The following is a 17,862-nucleotide window of genomic DNA, read 5'->3' as shown; positions in this document are numbered from 1 at the left end:
TGAGGGCGGGTCACGGGAGTGTAATTACTACTCTGAGTGGAGGCTTGTGAGCTGCTGCTGCTGCCATCGTGTGAGTAGCTCGGTAAGTGACCATGGCTCTACACACACTACAGTGCTGACAGGAGAAGAGCTCACTAGATAAATGCATGTTTTGCAAGTGAGCAGATTTTATTAATTAGGCTATTACCTAAATACAAGTGACGACTGACGAGTAGGCCTAATAATAATAACCGCGATTCTCAATTGACTAAATCCAGAATAATAAATTTTTTTATTTATGTGGTCTAATTATAGGCTATGTATAATTAGTGTATATAGTTATGTATTTATTAATATAAATATTGTAACAATAAGAGATTGTTATTGTGTTTAGTGTGTGTAAATGTCGTCAGATATTTGCTATATATTAACTGCAAATCTACCAATTGAGACGTGCCTCTTCATGTTTGAGACCTAATCAAATATATTTCTGTGGCGCTACTTAGCGGCCGTTACGGGTAATAACATGAACTTTTGACAATCAACGCTGGGGCCAGTCAAGGGGCCATCCCAGACTAACTAACCTTATCACTGTTCCTAGGCTCTATGTAAAACATTTCTGCATAGCATAGACACATTTAAACCTGTAGTAAAGATAGGCCTGCCCACACAATATACATGTAGTGTGTGCTGGAATATGAGCTTATATGCCTTATAGGCATGGAAGTTGAGCTGACCTGAAGTTTCATGAATGTTATACATGTGGTGGCATAAACTAAAAAAGGTCTCTTTTGCTTACCTCAATCTTTTGTTTTATTTCAACTGTCTGTGTTGTTAATGATTGATAAAAATGAAATCCACTTTAGCTGGAGTGTGTGTGGGTGGGGTGTTATATTTAAGTAACATTTAAGTGATTAACACATTAATACATAATAATTATCTATCTATCTAATAATATAATTACTTACTAGTACTATTATATTTTACTCATATATTTTAATGCTAATATTTTTGTACTCTTACTAGTAAAATTAAGACTGCTGGACTTTTACTTGTAACTTGAAACAGAGTATTTCTACATTGTATATTGCTACTTTTACTTAAGTAAAGATCTGAGTACTCCATCACTGTTAGTGCTTCTCAAACCTGCTGTATTTTTTTATACGCAGGTAATGAATATTCTGTTTACACCTGGATGTCCAGGTGACTGAAATGAACTCAGTGGTAGAACAGAAATGTTGCAGTATTTTGGAATCAGGGATATGTGATTTCTCCTGTATAATACATTTCATATCCACTTTTGTTTATCTGCTCAGTAGCGATGTCTTTGTCTGAGATGTTAAATGTCACCTTAAGAGGCCCACTGATGACAGACACTGCTCTAAAATGGCTACATGGCACAGCAGGTAGCCTTTTTGACTGAAACACCATAATAACATCAGAGAACTAATCAATGTATTGAATTGGGCAAGGAGTCTTTAAACATATTGATTATTATTGCAGGAATAGAACAGAGCCGCTGTTAATGTGCTGTGATTTAGTTTCTGTCATCCATTACTGGCCATTGCATCATAATGTATATCAGATGAATTATGTAGTTATTGAGCCAGTTATATTATAAACCACTGGTGTGTAGGTATGTATAGGTCTAAGATTAGACCAGGTGCAAGGGACCACACTCCACTGGGACCTTTTGGGTACCTTCATTAAACATAGTGGGAGGCCACTCTGGATAGCTCATGCTCGTTGAAGTGGTAAGCAAAACTGCTGTGGTTGCCTAGCAATAATTAAACTGCATTAGTTGTAGAAGTCTGTGAGGCCGTAACAATATAAAGTGTCATTGCTTTAACTCTTTTTCACATTAGAATATATGTGTACTGGACATAGGCTCATTTGAAATGAAATATCAAGGATTTCTACATAGTCATGATGATGTTAGAACAGCTGAACTGACCTTGTGCAAAAGTTGCCTATCTGAACTCTCCTGGGTCCTGAGGTCCTCTGTAAATGATTAATCCACTGTGGGCTTGTCTGTGGGGTTTGTGGCTCTGTTACCCACAGCGGAGTTACAGTTATTTTGTAACACGGTCTTCTCATCAGTGATGTGCTGACTCTCCACCTCTGGGAGCAGTCAAACGCTCATGACGGATGGCTTATTGATCCGTGGTCCTGGACATTCCTTCCCTGGCTGGAGATAAAATACTTTGTTTGACCAAATCAGGACTGCCTGAAAAGACAGAGGAAGGGGTGGAAACTTGTGGTTGCTGTGTCTTTGTTTGTCACCAGGATCTGGAACTTAAGAACTTGAAACACTGACCAACCTGGATCACAAATTCAAGAGAAAAAGATGGAGCAGTATCTCGTGTGTGGATTATTTTAAACTGTGAGGCTCAGGTTACCAATATGGATAACTTAAGAAACAACAAAAATCCATGGGTGCAATATGAGAAAGAAGTGCCACACAGCAGGTTTTGGTAAGTGTTTATTTAGCTTATCTTATTTATTTGATCTTGATAAATATGATGGATCATTGTTAATTGTGTGTTAAGTGTGTATGACATGTTACTGAATTTATAAGCTTTGTAGATTTTGCATGTGCATTTGTAGGCTACCTCATAATACTCCTCCATAATATTCATCATACAATTGCTGTACGTGATACTAGTAATACATAATAATTCATAAACACATGCACAAAGCATGAAGTTCACCAATACCACTAGATGCCAGGCCATGGCTTCTTACATTTTATGGCTTCAAATCCCCTCCTGTCAAATAAAACATTTCCCTCTGAGTGATGATGATTTCAATCTTCATCCTTCTGTCCTTTATCTGTCCGTTTGCATCTCTCTGGTTCAGATTCACATATTGTCTCCACTCAGACACTGACAAGGATTTCCTCCGTCCCTCCTACGCAGCTTCACCAACTCCTTCACATACAACAGCCTTTTACACTCTCTTTTTCAATGCACTTTTATTACTTAATTATTTTACGCTTCCATTAACGCTGGTTGATTGTGAGAAATGTATATGATGTAAACGACCACTCAAGCATGTCCCGATGGAAAAGGAGAAAAGAGCTCACAATGCTGAGACATGTGACTTATTGTTCCAGCTTGTGGTCTCCCTGAGCAACCGGGCCACAGCCGCTGGTGGTGAGGAACACTTTCAAACACATCCCCCAAACCTAAGTTATTCCCCCATCCCCGTTTGCAGCGTTTACCGAGTGCACACATTAAGACCCATCGTTCAATGTGTATATATATATATATATATATATCTATATTTACATTGCTCAGTGTGTGTCATAGATGGATCATATAAGGCTAAACTGTTTTTGGGCTCTGCAGTGTGTTGTCCCAGGGCTGCCACATGGGAGCACTGCGTTCATTCTGCTGCAAGCCAGATGTCTGTGACTGGGTGGAATTAATAAAGTGTCAAAACTCACTAACATGATGCTAAGACACCAAATTGACCCTGATTGATCAAGGGCTTCAGTTACCTTCAGTCCTACCTATGACCACTGCTGTGTGGTCCCCTCTGCAGTGATCCAGCCTGGGGAGTCAGTCCTGCTGAAAAACTGAGCCCAGAGCACCTGCAGCTCCTGAGAAATGCATTCACCTGTCCTAAAGCTGGAGCACAAATATGTGAAGACCGGCCAAACAGAAGGAGTGGAAGGAACAGAGGAGGAAACAAAGAGCGTGGAATGATATTTGAAGAGTTTCAGGAGGTTCTGAGGTCTGTGATTGGTCCAGATATTGAGGACACATGGGTTGAGAGATTCTTCAGTGAGGTAAGGAGAAATAAAGAGGTGGCTTTGTGGTAGTACTAACAAAAAAAGAAAAGCTGTATTGTACTGCCATTATACAGTACAATACAGCACATAAACTCACTGTGCCATCAAAAATGTGTTGATGGATGATGATGTAGGGCCACTGAAAGTCTTAACGTTCCATGTCCAGGTAGATATCACTTGTACCGGGCAGGTGAAATGGCAGCAGCTTTGTTCCTTCCTGCTTTTGGAGTACACTGAGAGAGAGCGTGCCTCCATCCCCAGAGCAGCCCTCCTGGACTCGCAGCCACAGATCAGACACTGCTCTCACAATAAGGTAGAAATCCCCCGGACTAAATCTGGTCACTTAATAAGGAATTGAATCTTTGTAGGATCCTTCAATTACACCCAAAGGCCTAATGGGGGTGCCAAAATGATTAAAATTCGTGTAGAGACAAGTATAGACCTCACAGACAAGTTTTGAGGAGAGACAGATGTACACTTTGTGTCTAACTGCAGATAGAAAGTAGCTAATAGATAGTAACTAAATCCCAGTGTCTTTTCTATTTGAATGAAATTAGCTAATGTTTTATTGTGCTGGGAACCTCACAAATAATAAGACCTAATTCTTACACTAAGCATAACCGCACCAAACCTTTAATGTTTGGGTCACTCATAATGACAAACCATAGCGAGTAGTCTGTAGAGTATTATCACTGCAGCTCTACAGAGCGCTCATTTTATTAAATTTATTGCAGTGTCCTAGACAAAGGTTACTCTCTTGTATATTTCTTTCTAAAAGTAACTATTTCAGTCCTCTGGTAAACTTTTTTATTAATTGTACATTCCTCTGCAGCGGGGGCCAACAGTGCGCCTGGTTGCTGTTTCCCATCCTCCTCCACTCCGCTATATTAGTGTCAGTAAAGGGGGTCAGATCTCTGTCTGGAACAGCAGCCTACACATCCTCAAAGGTCTAGAGGTGAGTCACATCACTGTACTACTTTTACATCCACCTGGAAGTACAACACTCACACTTTTTTATATTTAATCCTGTTTGATCCAGCTGACTGGAGACCCAACAGAGGAAGTGGCCTACACGAGGAGATTCAGAGGTTGGACCACTGACGCCGTCTATATGGGCAACGTCCACAAGGTTGCCATAGCAACGGACTGCAGGGACTTGCACTTTGTCAATGTCTCCACAGCCAGTGTATTTGAGGACGTACATGTTTTTGGTATACTTGATTGCTAACGTGTTACTACGTTGTACTAAACTGAGCTGGTCACTAAAAAAAGCATTTACTGTTCAAAGATCTAACTTTTAAAACTATTTCTTTCATCTTTGCTCCAAGGGTTTCGTAGTGTTCCAACTGCTCTTTGTTATTGGCATGATGTTCAGGTAGGACTTTGAGATGTTCTTTTCAGCAGGACAATAAATAGAAAACAATCAATTGAAAACAATAAATTCATCACTTTAGTCACATGTTTTTTTCGCTCCAAGTGTCCAGAGCGACCCTCCCTGCTGCTGCTGGGGGATGAGAAAGGAGGAGTCCACCTCATGTGGTTCCTGAACCCATCTAAAGGTCTTTTCAAGAATCCACCTAAGAAAGAGAACGGCCCACAGAGGATCTTTTTCCCAGTAAGCTTGGTCTATTAAATTACTGAGCTCAATCTCTGTTTTTTGCAGAGAACTGTGTCATGCAGCAATTCCAAGCACTTGCTGATAACACTCCAATTTTATAAACAATACTTAACCACTCATTGTTATCCATCATGACCCAACAGGACCTTGGTGAACACAGCAACATGGTCTCCTACCATCACGTCCCCAACATCCACCAGCAACCAATCAACAGAGTGATGTTTGAGCCCAGCACCAACATCATCATGACATCATCAGAAAGTGATACCACCTCTGTGGTCTTCATGAATGTAACACTGAAGCAGGAGCCTTATATTTGGAAATTTAAGCAGGTAACTGACTGCACAGTGTGGTTTTGCCTGATCTGATGTTGAATAGAAGGTTATGTATGTATTCTCATTTGTGAACATAACTGTGGCCTCACACCTCTGCACATTATTGTAGTCAGTGTAGTCAGTTAGTCATTATTATATAGTTTGTTTTATGCATCAGAATTATATTTCTAGACATTTATTCCTCTTTAAACAGTAGTATAAGAAAATAAAACAGAAAACAGCAAGATAAAGATTTTTGTCGAGGTCAGATCAGACACATGTCGGTCACAGTACTCTGGTCTGGATGACACTGACCTAACTAGGTGGATCAAAGTTCAAAATTCAACTGTAGTTGTAGGAAAATGTCCCTACGTGGCAAATGCTATATTGCATAACGCATTCAGTGAATTATCCCAACCCAGCTTTATCTAGAAAAACTAATATGAGTTGTGAGTCGAGTTACTATTTCTAAAGTGGACTCCCGCCCAGCATGCAGAGGCAGACAGTGCCACTGACTGCGGGAAAAAGAAGTAATGCTGATGCACAAAACAGTATTAAACTGGGTGGGGATGCTTCCTGTTATTCACAACGGGCACACTAATTTTATACTGCAATCAACTGTCTGGACAGTTTTAACAATGAAGCCATAAACTCCTCAGTCCAAACAAATGGAACCAGCTAAGTGTATCTGTGTTAACAGAAGTAGGCATGCTTTATTTAAAAAAAAACAAACACCAGTTCATGTGCATTCTCGACCACACAGAGCAGCTTATTCTGTATACCATCTGGGTCTTTTTGTCTCATTTCAGGGAGCTAAATGTTTTGACTACAACGCATCTCTGCAGTTGATGGTCACAGGAGGTTGTGACCGAGCCGTCAGACTGTGGACTCGATTTGTGACCACACGTCCTGTAACTACACTGCTGGGTCACCGTACCACTGTATTGGATGTTGCAATCTACCAACCTGCTGGGCAGATATTCAGCTACTCAAGAGATGCTGTGAGTCATTAAAGATGAAGTAATGAAACAGAGAACTGGCCTGACAATGGGTCTGAATAGAGCTAAATATATATATTAAATATATACTGCTTGTTCATTTTCTGGTTAATTAATTGATGTCTGTCCTTTGTCAGGAGCTGAGGGTTTGGGACATTTCCAGCCATCATTGTCTGAAAACCATCGGCCTGCACTTCCCCTGCCAGCAGCCAGGTCGAATCCCAGAACACGGCAACTTCCCCTTCCTGTTGCTGAGCCCTCATCTTCCTGAGCAGACACAGTCTCATTTAGTAGTGGGATGCAAAGATTACCTGGCACTGCTCAATCTGGCTGAAGGGAAAAGAGGAGGGGGCGGTTGGTTGACCGATGAAGGAAGGGAAACTGGACCAGAAATTCAAAGTAGTCCTGCTCTCTCCTGCGCTCTGTATAACTCCACTTTGAGACAGGTGGTGACTGGACATACCGACTCGTCTGTGTCTCTGTGGGACGTAGAGACCGGGAGAAGGCGGCTTCAGATCTTAAATGCTCATGGAGAAGATGAACTCACCTGCATGGCGCTAGACTCCTCCCACAGAAGACTAATCACTGGGGCTCGCAATGGCACTATTAAGGTTTAATAACACATCTTCTCAGTTTGTACAAAAATACTGTGAATATACTTTGATTTGATGTACATGTTTATTTCACATGTATGGGTTACTTAAAGAGTTTATTCATGAGAAGTTTGTCGCCCAAGCAGGTGTGGAACTTACTAAACGGCCTTAACCTGCACAAACTCGAGCCTGTGACCAACTCTGACGTCACAGGGTTGACCTGTCTCCCTGACAACCAGCTGATGGCTGTAGGGTGGAGCCAGCGGATAGCTCAGTATGACATTGCGGCTGCTAAGGTAAAATTAAAGGTGCTTGAAATTTATAATCAACAGTTGTTTTGCATACAGTGGCTGGCTGCCTCTGTCTAGCATCAGTATAGTCAAAGTCCTTATAGGCAAGTCATGCCACTCGGCTGCCATGTTGGCAACGTCTCTGGACACCTATTTCGGACTAACAAGACCAGGCTCCTATCTGAATGAATGAGGAGAGAGCCAGAACTGCAGTTTCACTGGTCACCGGGACATAAAAACTACATGAATAGAATCAGCAGTAAAATCTGATAAAAATCTCTGAAAAAGTTTGATGACTTTGCCCCAAAATAAGGTTTAAAAAGCGTTTTTCCCAACCGGTTGTACTTCTACTACGCATGCGTCACTACTACCACATATTTGCTACAATGTCGTCTCTGTTTAGTGCAGAGTCAGTAGACAAGGCAAGAGGCTTGGATTGCGCATGCACTTCACAGCCACGGGATTTTGCGAGAAAATCCGACCCGGAGTCTTCACATAGGAACAGGGATAGACTACCGGCCTTTAGAGGTAACAGAAAAAAACTGGCAAGTGGATCTTTTTTATGTGAGCTTACAACCCCTTTACTCACAGACAATAAAAAGTGATTTGTTTCATTGAAAAAAAAACATATGGCCCCTTTAACAGTGATGTTACAGCGTCCTGGAGTACACCTGTAAATCACTGCAAAAAAGTGAAGAATTAAACCGCTAGAGTGCAGCAAAAAAAAAAAAAGATTTCCAGGAGGTATGAAGTTACTCCTTACCTTTAATATTTTGGTTACAACTGATACAACAAAATTATAATTAAACCTGGAATTCAGTTCATTATTTTAAATACAAGAGATAGAACATTAAAGGTACTATGTGAAGTTCATTTTGTAAACAAAAGTATGTTTACTTTCACCGTTTCACAATAAAATGCCATCCTTAAAACATAATACAAAAAAGTAAAGCCAAATTTTAGATTGAATTTGAATCTTGCATTGTCTATGTATATTGCTTGCTAGCAGTCTTTTTCTACCTTGCTTTTTTTGGCGTGTTGCTGCACTTTTTGGCAGATGACCAGAATCCACTCTGTGGAATAACATGAAACCATCAGCAGCACTGTGCGTCATGGGGACTCACTTATAAAGACATTGCTCCATAGAGCTACTAGTGGTCAAAACCTCCACATGGCACCTTCAAACCTTCAATGTAGTGCGGGGAACATCCAGTGGGATCTGGACATGGAAAACAACACAGATGAAACAAAAATATAAATGTAGGATGTTCTTGCCTTTTTTTGTGCAGGTCTGGTCGGTATTTTGGAAGAAAATGCTCTTCAGGGCAGGAAGTAATTTGTCATGTTTCTATCAGTAATAGCCATTTGTTTGGAAAAATAGAAGGAAAAGCAGTGTAGTTAGTTTGAGCATCGACAGCAATCATTACTTGATGGACAACAATAAAGCATTACCTATTGAAACAGAAAATCACAGAATTAAATAAATTACAAAAGCATTTGATTGCCAGTAAATGTGCAGCACAAATATTTATTAATGACCAAAAGCCAAGCGGTTTTAGCCTTCGCACTTTGCTCGTCCACAAGTTCTTCCCCAGATGTTGAATGCTGAATGATGAGTCCCACACAAACATTTGTCACCATAGTGACTAATCTGATACAGACTTAAAACGCTGTGTTTTTCTTAGGAATGCTGACAACAGTTTGAGCTTAAGAAGACGTTTAGCCTTCAATACTAGCACAAAACATATCCAAAAAATACATGGTTAAATCTGTGATATCTTTAAATGAGACCTCTTATGTCCATTAATTGCAAGCAAAATATAATGTCTACAGCTTCTCAAAGCATAAAAAACTTCACCACATCCACCTACACATTTATACATGCTGACACTCAGGTCTCAAAAAATTACTATTACCAGTGCCAGTATAAACACCAGTATGAAGTGCGATGTGAGGCAAAGGTCTGGGTGTGCATATTTTCACACCTCAAATTGCGGTCGGATTCATCTCTTCAAGACTACAGTAGTAACATTCAGTATTCACGCCTACCCAGCAAATTCTCAATCCTATTTTTCTGACCATATGTTTCTCATTGTAAAGCCCCCTGCTAACACAGTAGGCTTTGCCATTGCCTTAAGGCTGAGGAAAAAAATATCCGAGGACTGTTGTGTAGGAGTAAATAATATCAGCAAATGATGTAAACTACATTTAGACATGCACCTAATGAGATCTAAGGCATCTGTGCCACGCAAGACATCTGCTGCAGTTTTTCCCTAACGTCCACCATGCTGAGCTTCCAGGTAATCCAGTTTTAAAAGGCTGACCAAAACATCGTAGCCCAGAGGTGTAAACAAAATCAGTAAACCTGAGAAGTAAATAGAGCTGCTTTCCACAAGGCAACACAAACAATTACATGTGATCTTCAGACCATTTGTAAACTGTCACACAGTGATGTGGGAAGTGATGTGAAAATAGTTTCACAACTTCAGCCAACAAACTCATGCACACAGTGGAGCCTGAAGACAACATGGTACTTTGTGTTTTCTGGAAAATCTTTGCTATTTTAGCACAAAACCACTAAAACTGGTGATTTTAAATTTGAAACTGCATACCAAGTGCACTGCATTTTTATAATAAATACCACAAAAAAAAGCTTTGATGTAATTTATATTTAAATACTATACACATAGGATTTGTATGTAAGAGCAGACATGTCGTGGAAGTCCAACGGTGTTCACAAGTCAGACATCCTGGCTGTGTGTCAGTGCTCCACTCTGGGGGTCATTGCCACGGGGAGCCATGATGGAGAGGTCATTATCTGGAGGCTGGAGACGAAAGGAGCCGTGCTCCACCTACAGAGACTGACACGGAGAGGGTGAGAAAACGCAGCCATGTGCAAAGCCGACCTGTTCCTGTCCAGAGTACTGCATCCTTAGTGGGTGTATTCACTGTTATTTGTTTGTTTTCTTCTGCTTGTGTGCATCTAGAGTGGTGCCCCCTGTGGACAGCCTCTTGTTCCTGCAGCATCGGGCAGGTGACAGAAAGTTGAAAAACAGAGGCGTCTTGGTCTCATCGCAGGCTGGCTGTCTCTGCTTTTGGAGCATCACTGGACAGACACAAACTTATGGTGAGTGGGAGAGGGAGAGGTCGGATGGATGCAGGGAGTATCATTCAGAATAAATGAATCAAAAATAAAAAGACAGGAATTTAACATAGAACTTTCACACTATGAGGGTGGCAGAAGCACCAAACTGTGCAAGCAGTTGACAAGCAGCTGTCAGATTTAATGATTCTCCCTTAAGATGGATTTACAAGCAGGCAAAGCAGTGACAGTTCGGCTGAACTGTCGACTTGGCCTCTAGCCTGTACCATTCCTGGCAGCCCACAGCTATGTCTCTTTCCAGATCCCATCTGTGTTTAGTGGTGTGGGATTCAATCACTGTGACCGCTGCATATGTGTGCGAGCATGCATGGGTGTATGACAGTGTACATTTGTGTGTGTGTGTGTGTGTGTGTGTGTGTGTGTGTGTGTGTATAAGTCTATGTGTCCATGCATTTTTCTAGCATAAAGGAATTTGAGAGTGTGACATAAAGCATTAAATGATTGCAATTTGTCTCGGAAATACATTTGTCATTTAAGTCAAGACAGTATTCTTAAAAATGGCACTAAATGTGACTGTAAATAGATTTCCTCGCACACAATTTTCACTGAAACAGTCATTCTCCCTGCAGACCTTCAGGAACCCAAACCTGCAGGAGACTATTGTTAAAATCATGATCCATCTAGATTTTTTAAGATTTTTTTTGCATAAGAATAGTTCCTTTTTTCCTATTCATTCCAGGACAGTTCTATGCTCCAGAGCAGCCAGGTGAGCGTGTGATCAGCCTGAGCTCAGATCGGCTTAAAAACACCATCCTCGTGTCTGGAGACACAACGGGCTGGCTTCAGATCTGGGACATCTGTCACTTTGCACTGGACATCCAACACGAGGTGAGAAGGATATGTCTTTGTGTGTGTGAGCTGGTGTGAATGTATATCCCCATATACCTGATGTGTTCTCCATCTACACAGCCAGTTTGTGAGCGGCCTCCTCTGCTGCAGTGTTGGAAGGCTCATAAGGGAGCGTTAGTGAGTGTGGAAGTCCTCGAGGTGGTTGACAGATTGTTCATCCTCACAGCCTCAGCTGACGGCTCTGCTGGTCTGTGGACTGTAGACGGAGATCTCGTGGGTTCTTTCGGGCAGGAAGTATTGTGGAATAATACTGACCCAGCTACTTACCAGTGGTGAGGTTCATGAGCTCGTCTGTTGCACATTTCAAATGTAAAATAATAGGAAAAATGAAAAACAGTCACAGAGGCCGCTTAGAAATGGCAGCGCCTCCATGACAAAATTATATTTAAACACATGAAACTAAATTTCATTTGTAGGGAAACAAAAAAATGCCAAAATCTGAACAAAGACATATTTTCTTATTGCATTGGAGGCCACAAATACTAAAAATGACTGCACACAAGCTGCCCCTGACGCATATTGGATTATACAGTCCAAATTTTGAGGATGATGTGTGTAAACATGGCAGCCTTTTTGGGATTATATATGAAGCCTGGATAGTTTGTGCCAAATCTAATATAGACAATGTGCAGAGGAATACGTCATGGGTGAGTGCTTTCTCCAAAAGAAACTTCCCTCCATGTTTCCACAGAAGTTCGAGTCTTTAATAGAAACTTCAGTTTGGTTAAAGGTCATAAACTCTGGCTTGGCCCAGGCCTTTGCTGTGTGCTTGACTGTATTTTGGTCACATGTTTGGTAACATGGACCATAAATGAGCGAACACTCCTAATTTAAGAGGGTGAAAAACGGCAGTGAAGTGAAACACAGAGTCAGCATATCCAGAGACACATAAATATGAAGCTCACTGAGGAACCAAACCATTACATAGTTTAACTTAATGGTTAAGGGTTAAGGAAAAGTTCAGTAATTTATATTATTTGCATCAATTTCTCACTCTGTCACTGCATCTGTGGTTTCTGATTGGTCAACCACCCACAGAGCGCTACAGAATGTTTCAACGTCTTTGCTGCAGCACTCCCATAAGTGTTGTATAATTCAGATTTTTTTAGGGATGGCAATGTCAGATGTTCAGCTCATCTCTCCTCGTTTGTAGTCCAGGAGTTTCTCTTTCATTCCTGTGACGTCACAGGGATGAAAACAAAATACGCCTCATAACACTCGCCAAGCAGCTAGTCGGACATGCCCTCAAAAACTGCTTCTGATTGGCTAGTAGTCCTTAACTAGGAACTGCGCATGTGCAACTCCCAACAAAGATCATTTATAGACAAGATGATTCACTCCATAGCTAAAAAGAAGCATTCACACACAGGATGAAAAGAGGAGCTGTAACAATGTGCAGTATGACAAAAAATATTTTTGAAAATTAAACCCTGTAAACCTGTTCTGGTGCAACCCCTAAATAAGATTTTGAATCTGAAAATGAGCATAATACCACCTCTGTAAAACCGATTAAATACACACCAAATATAATTAATGAGAAAAAAAACTGTTACTTCAAGAGTTTTTTGTGTTTTTTAAATTGACCTATGGGTACAATTGTGTCTTAATGTGTGTAAACTTTTCCAAGTGTGTGCAGCACAAAAATTAAAAACACTTTTCCCAAATTTAGTGTTTGCATGTGGGATTATTAGCCAATCACTTGGACGAGACTATCGGACCAGTATAATGAGGAAGTGAAAAAAGATGGCAAGTTGTCATTTAGGGCTTTAAAAATAAATAAAAACCAATGCCTGTATCGTGTCACTATTAGAGATGCCCACTCAGTGATGAGTAGAATAACTGTCACCGTAATAAATCTTGGGGTGGAGTGACAAAGGCAAATGTGTGTCTATAGATAATGTCACTGTAATCCAGGACAGGCAAGAAGACGAGCATAGAAAAATTTGTTCTGTTTCTGTACAAATATTTCAGTTTTTTGTCTTATCTTGGTGCAAAACTAATGACATTCCCATTAGCCTCCACTGTACTTTGTGCTTAGTGTTAATTAGCAAATGTTACATGCTACCAAGCTAAAATAAGGCGTTGAGAATGCTAAACATTATACTTACCACTTACTTACACCACTATATTGGCATTGTCATTGTAAGCATGTTAGCATGGCTGTAGACTTGTTTTGGCCATACATTGCCCAATTTATAACCATATGGTAAATACTGTTACTAAAACACTATACAGGTTTTAATAATCCTTAAACAAGTGTAAATATCCCAAATAAGTTGTCTTCAACACACATTCACTCTTTGTAGTCTCTTTTACATAACTAATCAGTCTGTGGGCTCTTAGCTTGCACATTCATGAAGTTGAGCTCTTGCATATTGAAATCATAATAAGTTACTTTTAACCAAATTTAACCTATTGACCAGTCCTAAAATGCACAAAAACACACATGCACACACACACACTCTCTATCTCTCTCACTCACTCACACACACACACACACACACACACACACACACACACACACACACACACACACACACACACACACAGTACTCAAGTGCAGGCCAGCTACACCACAGAAATGGAGAACAGCAACAGCTCTGGTTTAAATCAGATCTAACAACAAACACTCACACAGATATCAGACTCTGGGACAAAATACCATCCAACAGAGATCATTAATCTAAGTCCTGATTAGTTCAGTCACATGAACCAAAATTGTGAAACCTGTCTCATCTAAAGTAAACAGCATTGTGTTTGCACAAGTGGATTCCCTTCAGCAAAAGCGATATCTTTTGCTTCTGACATCCGTAGGGAGAAAAAAATGAAACTGACACAAGACGCAGATGAGAGGACTGAAAGTGACGAAATGGGGCTCAGCAAGGTCAAAAGTCAAGCACCTGACCCCATCAACAGGGGTCAAACTTCACAGGAAGAATGTTTTGAAGGTAAACATTTAGTGCAAACAGGTGTTTTGAGGTGCTCCACACACAGACACACACACATGGCCTCTCACTGACCCAGGCCATCTCCAGTCTCCAGTCACATTTGGCTGTGCTCTGGGAATGTCCATTCCAGTAATTACCACTTTCATCAGAATCCTACACATGTGTGTGGATGTGTGTGTAGCTGCTGCTGCAGATACTGGAAGGAGACTAGACGTCCAGTTCAGGTTAGCCTTCCAAGCTAATTAAACCTGATACTCTGATTAAATCATGTCCAATTTCACCACGTTATGAAGAAAAGAGTCAGAGCATTCTTCACATTCTCTTCCTCTGAAGTCTGGATCTCGGCTCAGGAACATTTGGGCAATGTTCTGCTCCAGAGACGCAATCCAGATAAAAAAAAAAAATGTAACGTGCACAAATGCTCATGATTTGTGTGTCTGTGTGTGTGTGTGTGTGTGTATGTGTGTGTGTATCTGCAGGAAATTTTGTACACTTTCCTTTCACTTTCTGCCCGTTACTCAGGACTTGCCAAAATAAGCGATTAGCTGTGCTTTCTCAGCAACCACACCCAGGCAGACACAGTTATGTACACACACACAAACTAGCTAACGTTGTCTCCTGTCACCCTCTTTAGCTTCATCTACCAGCCCATCAGAGAATGCCCACGAGCGACCACAGCAGCTCATGGTAACCTTGAAAACATACAATCAGCTGCTGATGAGTGTGGACACTTAAACTGCTCTCACACACACACACACACACACACACACACACACACACACACACACACACACACACACACACACGTGATTCTCATCTATCTCATCAATTATCTTCTTCTCTTCCCTCTGTGCACACCTATCCATCCAACCATCATCTGTGCATCTGTTTTGTGTCAGTGTCTGTGTGAGGACCTTTGCCAGACGGTAGTTTCATGTCATGAAAGGAGACATCTGTTCGATGGCATCCGCACCAGCAATCACTGCTGATTGGCTGTGTTCGCCCCATCAGACTTCGGTCCTGAATATCTCATGAATATCTGATCTTGATATTCTGTTGATGCCTAGTGACTGCAATAATAAAAATTCAATTAACTTTTTCATCCTTTTTCATTGCATTTTGTTTAAAAAGACTACCAAAAATGTGCAAATTAATCTAAAAATTATTTCGGGAAATGTGCTTATTTGCTTTACTGCCAACAGTCAGAATAGATACCACTTTCCAGTGTCTGTAGGCTACGGTAAAAATGAAGCTACAGCCAGCAGCCAATTAGCTTAGCTTAGCACAAAGACTGGAAACGGGGAAACAGCTAAATGCAAACATTGTGGAAATTAACTATCAAATTTAAAACTGAACCTGTCACAAGTTGTACTGTTCCTTTAAACTAACATTTTCAATCAGCATGATGGATGTCTCAACGCAAAGCAACAGCATGTGACTTTTGAAAAAGGAAAAGACACACTTCTCCATTTAAATGGTAAGTTAAATTAGTTTGTGGAGGCTAATGTTAGCAAACATTAGACAGATATTGCTGTGACACTGACATTAGCATTTATGACTTTTCGACACCTGCACTACTATAAAGCTAATTTGACATGTTAGCATAAAAATGGTCAGCTCTTTGCTGCTGCAGTGCCTGATTTCCCCATGAACAATCAATAAACTTTATTTGATCAGCTTTCCATCTACAACAGTCATTTTGCCTTGCCGGTGTGCTCTACTGTTCTGGACAGTGCAATTGCATTTTCAGTATAGGCTATTATGCAAATACTAAGCAGGAGTGTTTGTTGTTGTCGGCGGTAGTCTAGCTTTGTTGACATCCAGTAGTAGTGGAGTACTAGTCAGCACACACGGCTATAAAAGGTTCGATCAATTCTGGAGGAATGTGAGGGTGTAGTTCCACATCCTTTGGTCCCAGCACTGTGGCTCCACGTCAGCCTGAAGTGATTGAGGGATAATGAAAGAGGGATAAAAGAAGGACCAGAGGAATTCTGCCACTCTATTTTAGATACATCTGATGGGAAAAACCTGATTTCTTTCATTTGAGTGTTTGCATGCATGTCTTTCCCACTTCCTCCTTTTCTCATTTTGTGTTAACAGCTCCAAATCTTTCTCTTGGTCTCTCCTTCCATTGAGCTTCTCTATCCTCTCTCTGTCTCTGTCTAACTGTGACCTCATCCCTCCATATTGTGGGTTGTGCTGCCACACTGCATTTGTGGCTTAGATATGGAAGAAACTTTCCCTGTAGCTTCCAGTCCTTGTGGACTGACCGCTGAGAGGTCAGAAAGGAAGTTAAAAAGACATCCATCGATTCATCAGACTGCTTTAGAAGTTTGTTGAGAGAAGAATGTCAGAAATGCCTTGATGATGCTGCCCCATAAACTCTGCTCTATATTTATGAAAATAGTTTTCTGAACCTGAGGCTGAAAAGTCTGGTCTTCATTTTCCTCTTTTTTATTCATATTCCTTTTCCAGGAGAAGGCTCCACTGAGGATTTACCCACAATCCCCTGGGTCCGGTGTCAGAGCTTGACTGACAGCAAAAGGCTCAGCTCACAACATCTAGAAGGAAAAGTGAAGCTTCCTACCAGTCCAGTCAGATATAAACAAACAAAGATGCAGACATGAATGCTGTTTTCTGTTTTCCCCTTATTTTATGAAGTTGTCTTGAAACTGTAAACATGAATATGTGTTTAAATATGCCATACTGTACTGGCAATATTTCTACTTTAGAACAGTCTATCATATACACTGCACCGGACTTACACAGCACGATAAAGATACTGAAAACTGTAGGAATTGTTTTCCCCACCTTCTGTCTGTCTTGCATTTAGCATTTTTTCTTATTCTTTTTCATTCATTCCAAACTCTGCCCACATTTCCTGATGTTCGCTCCCTCTCATATTCATCTCTTCTTTAAAGCAATGGTTGTGATATTTTGGGTAATATTGTCACAACCTGGCTCAAGGGCCATGACAAAAGAGGGAATGAGGCAGCATAAATGATCAAAAAGTGATTTATTTAAGAAAATAGCGAACTAAACATAACTATTTAAATGTGCAAAATTTGGTGTGGTGATTGCGCAATGGATAAGACACATGCCTTTGGTGTGAGAGACCCGGGTTCAATTCCCCACTGTGACCCATCTACCATTGTGTCCCTGAGCAAGACACTTAACCCCTAGTTGCTCCAGAGCCGTGCGACCTCTGACATGTATAGCAATTGTAAGTCGCTTTGGATAAAAGCATCAGCTTAATGAATAAATGTAAATGTGTCTGTAAAGTAAATAAACCCAAAGCAAGATGTGGCAGTTGA

General features: G+C 40.8%; 1 protein-coding gene across 5 annotated transcripts; it reads left to right on the top strand.

Annotated features, from left to right (window-relative positions):
• The first annotated feature begins 13 nt into the window (after nt 1–13).
• Nucleotides 14–17,862, top strand: LOC119916428 (WD repeat-containing protein 49). 5 transcript variants are annotated; one of them, XM_038736432.1, is made up of 18 exons: nt 1,116–2,453; nt 3,526–3,772; nt 3,942–4,088; nt 4,608–4,730; nt 4,815–4,986; nt 5,104–5,150; nt 5,253–5,390; nt 5,537–5,725; nt 6,517–6,708; nt 6,843–7,316; nt 7,445–7,594; nt 10,279–10,463; nt 10,576–10,715; nt 11,431–11,579; nt 11,661–11,872; nt 14,415–14,548; nt 15,183–15,235; nt 15,448–15,991. In XM_038736432.1, exons 1-18 carry the CDS (start codon nt 2,383–2,385, stop codon nt 15,535–15,537), a joined length of 2,913 nt encoding a protein of 970 aa, XP_038592360.1. In that variant the 5' UTR covers nt 1,116–2,382; the 3' UTR covers nt 15,538–15,991. The 5 variants fall into 5 exon arrangements, with proteins under 5 accessions (XP_038592359.1, XP_038592362.1, XP_038592363.1 ...); XM_038736433.1 differs by lacking the exon at nt 15,448–15,991 and adding an exon at nt 17,024–17,862 and having other exon boundaries at nt 1,117–2,453; XM_038736431.1 differs by lacking the exon at nt 14,415–14,548 and adding an exon at nt 14–82 and having other exon boundaries at nt 2,266–2,453; nt 15,183–15,991.

The sequence above is a fragment of the Micropterus salmoides genome, unplaced genomic scaffold, assembly GCF_014851395.1.
Source record: "Micropterus salmoides isolate LMB-PRFRI ecotype aquatic unplaced genomic scaffold, ASM1485139v1 Ms_hic_scaffold_21, whole genome shotgun sequence".
In the NCBI taxonomy this organism is placed as follows: domain Eukaryota; kingdom Metazoa; phylum Chordata; class Actinopteri; order Centrarchiformes; family Centrarchidae; genus Micropterus; species Micropterus salmoides.
This window is presented reverse-complemented; position numbering and strand designations above follow the sequence as displayed.

What these genes read in the sequence shown, in the direction of transcription:
- LOC119916428 (XM_038736431.1), top strand. Translation starts at nt 2,383, where the DNA reads ATGGATAACTTAAGAAACAACAAAAATCCATGGGTGCAATATGAGAAA. An exon ending in TCAGCTACTCAAGAGATGCT is followed by an intron (nt 6,709 to 6,842) that starts GTGAGTCATTAA and finishes GTCCTTTGTCAG; the next exon opens with GAGCTGAGGGTTTGGGACAT. An exon ending in CTCGCAATGGCACTATTAAG is followed by an intron (nt 7,317 to 7,444) that starts GTTTAATAACAC and finishes TCGCCCAAGCAG; the next exon opens with GTGTGGAACTTACTAAACGG.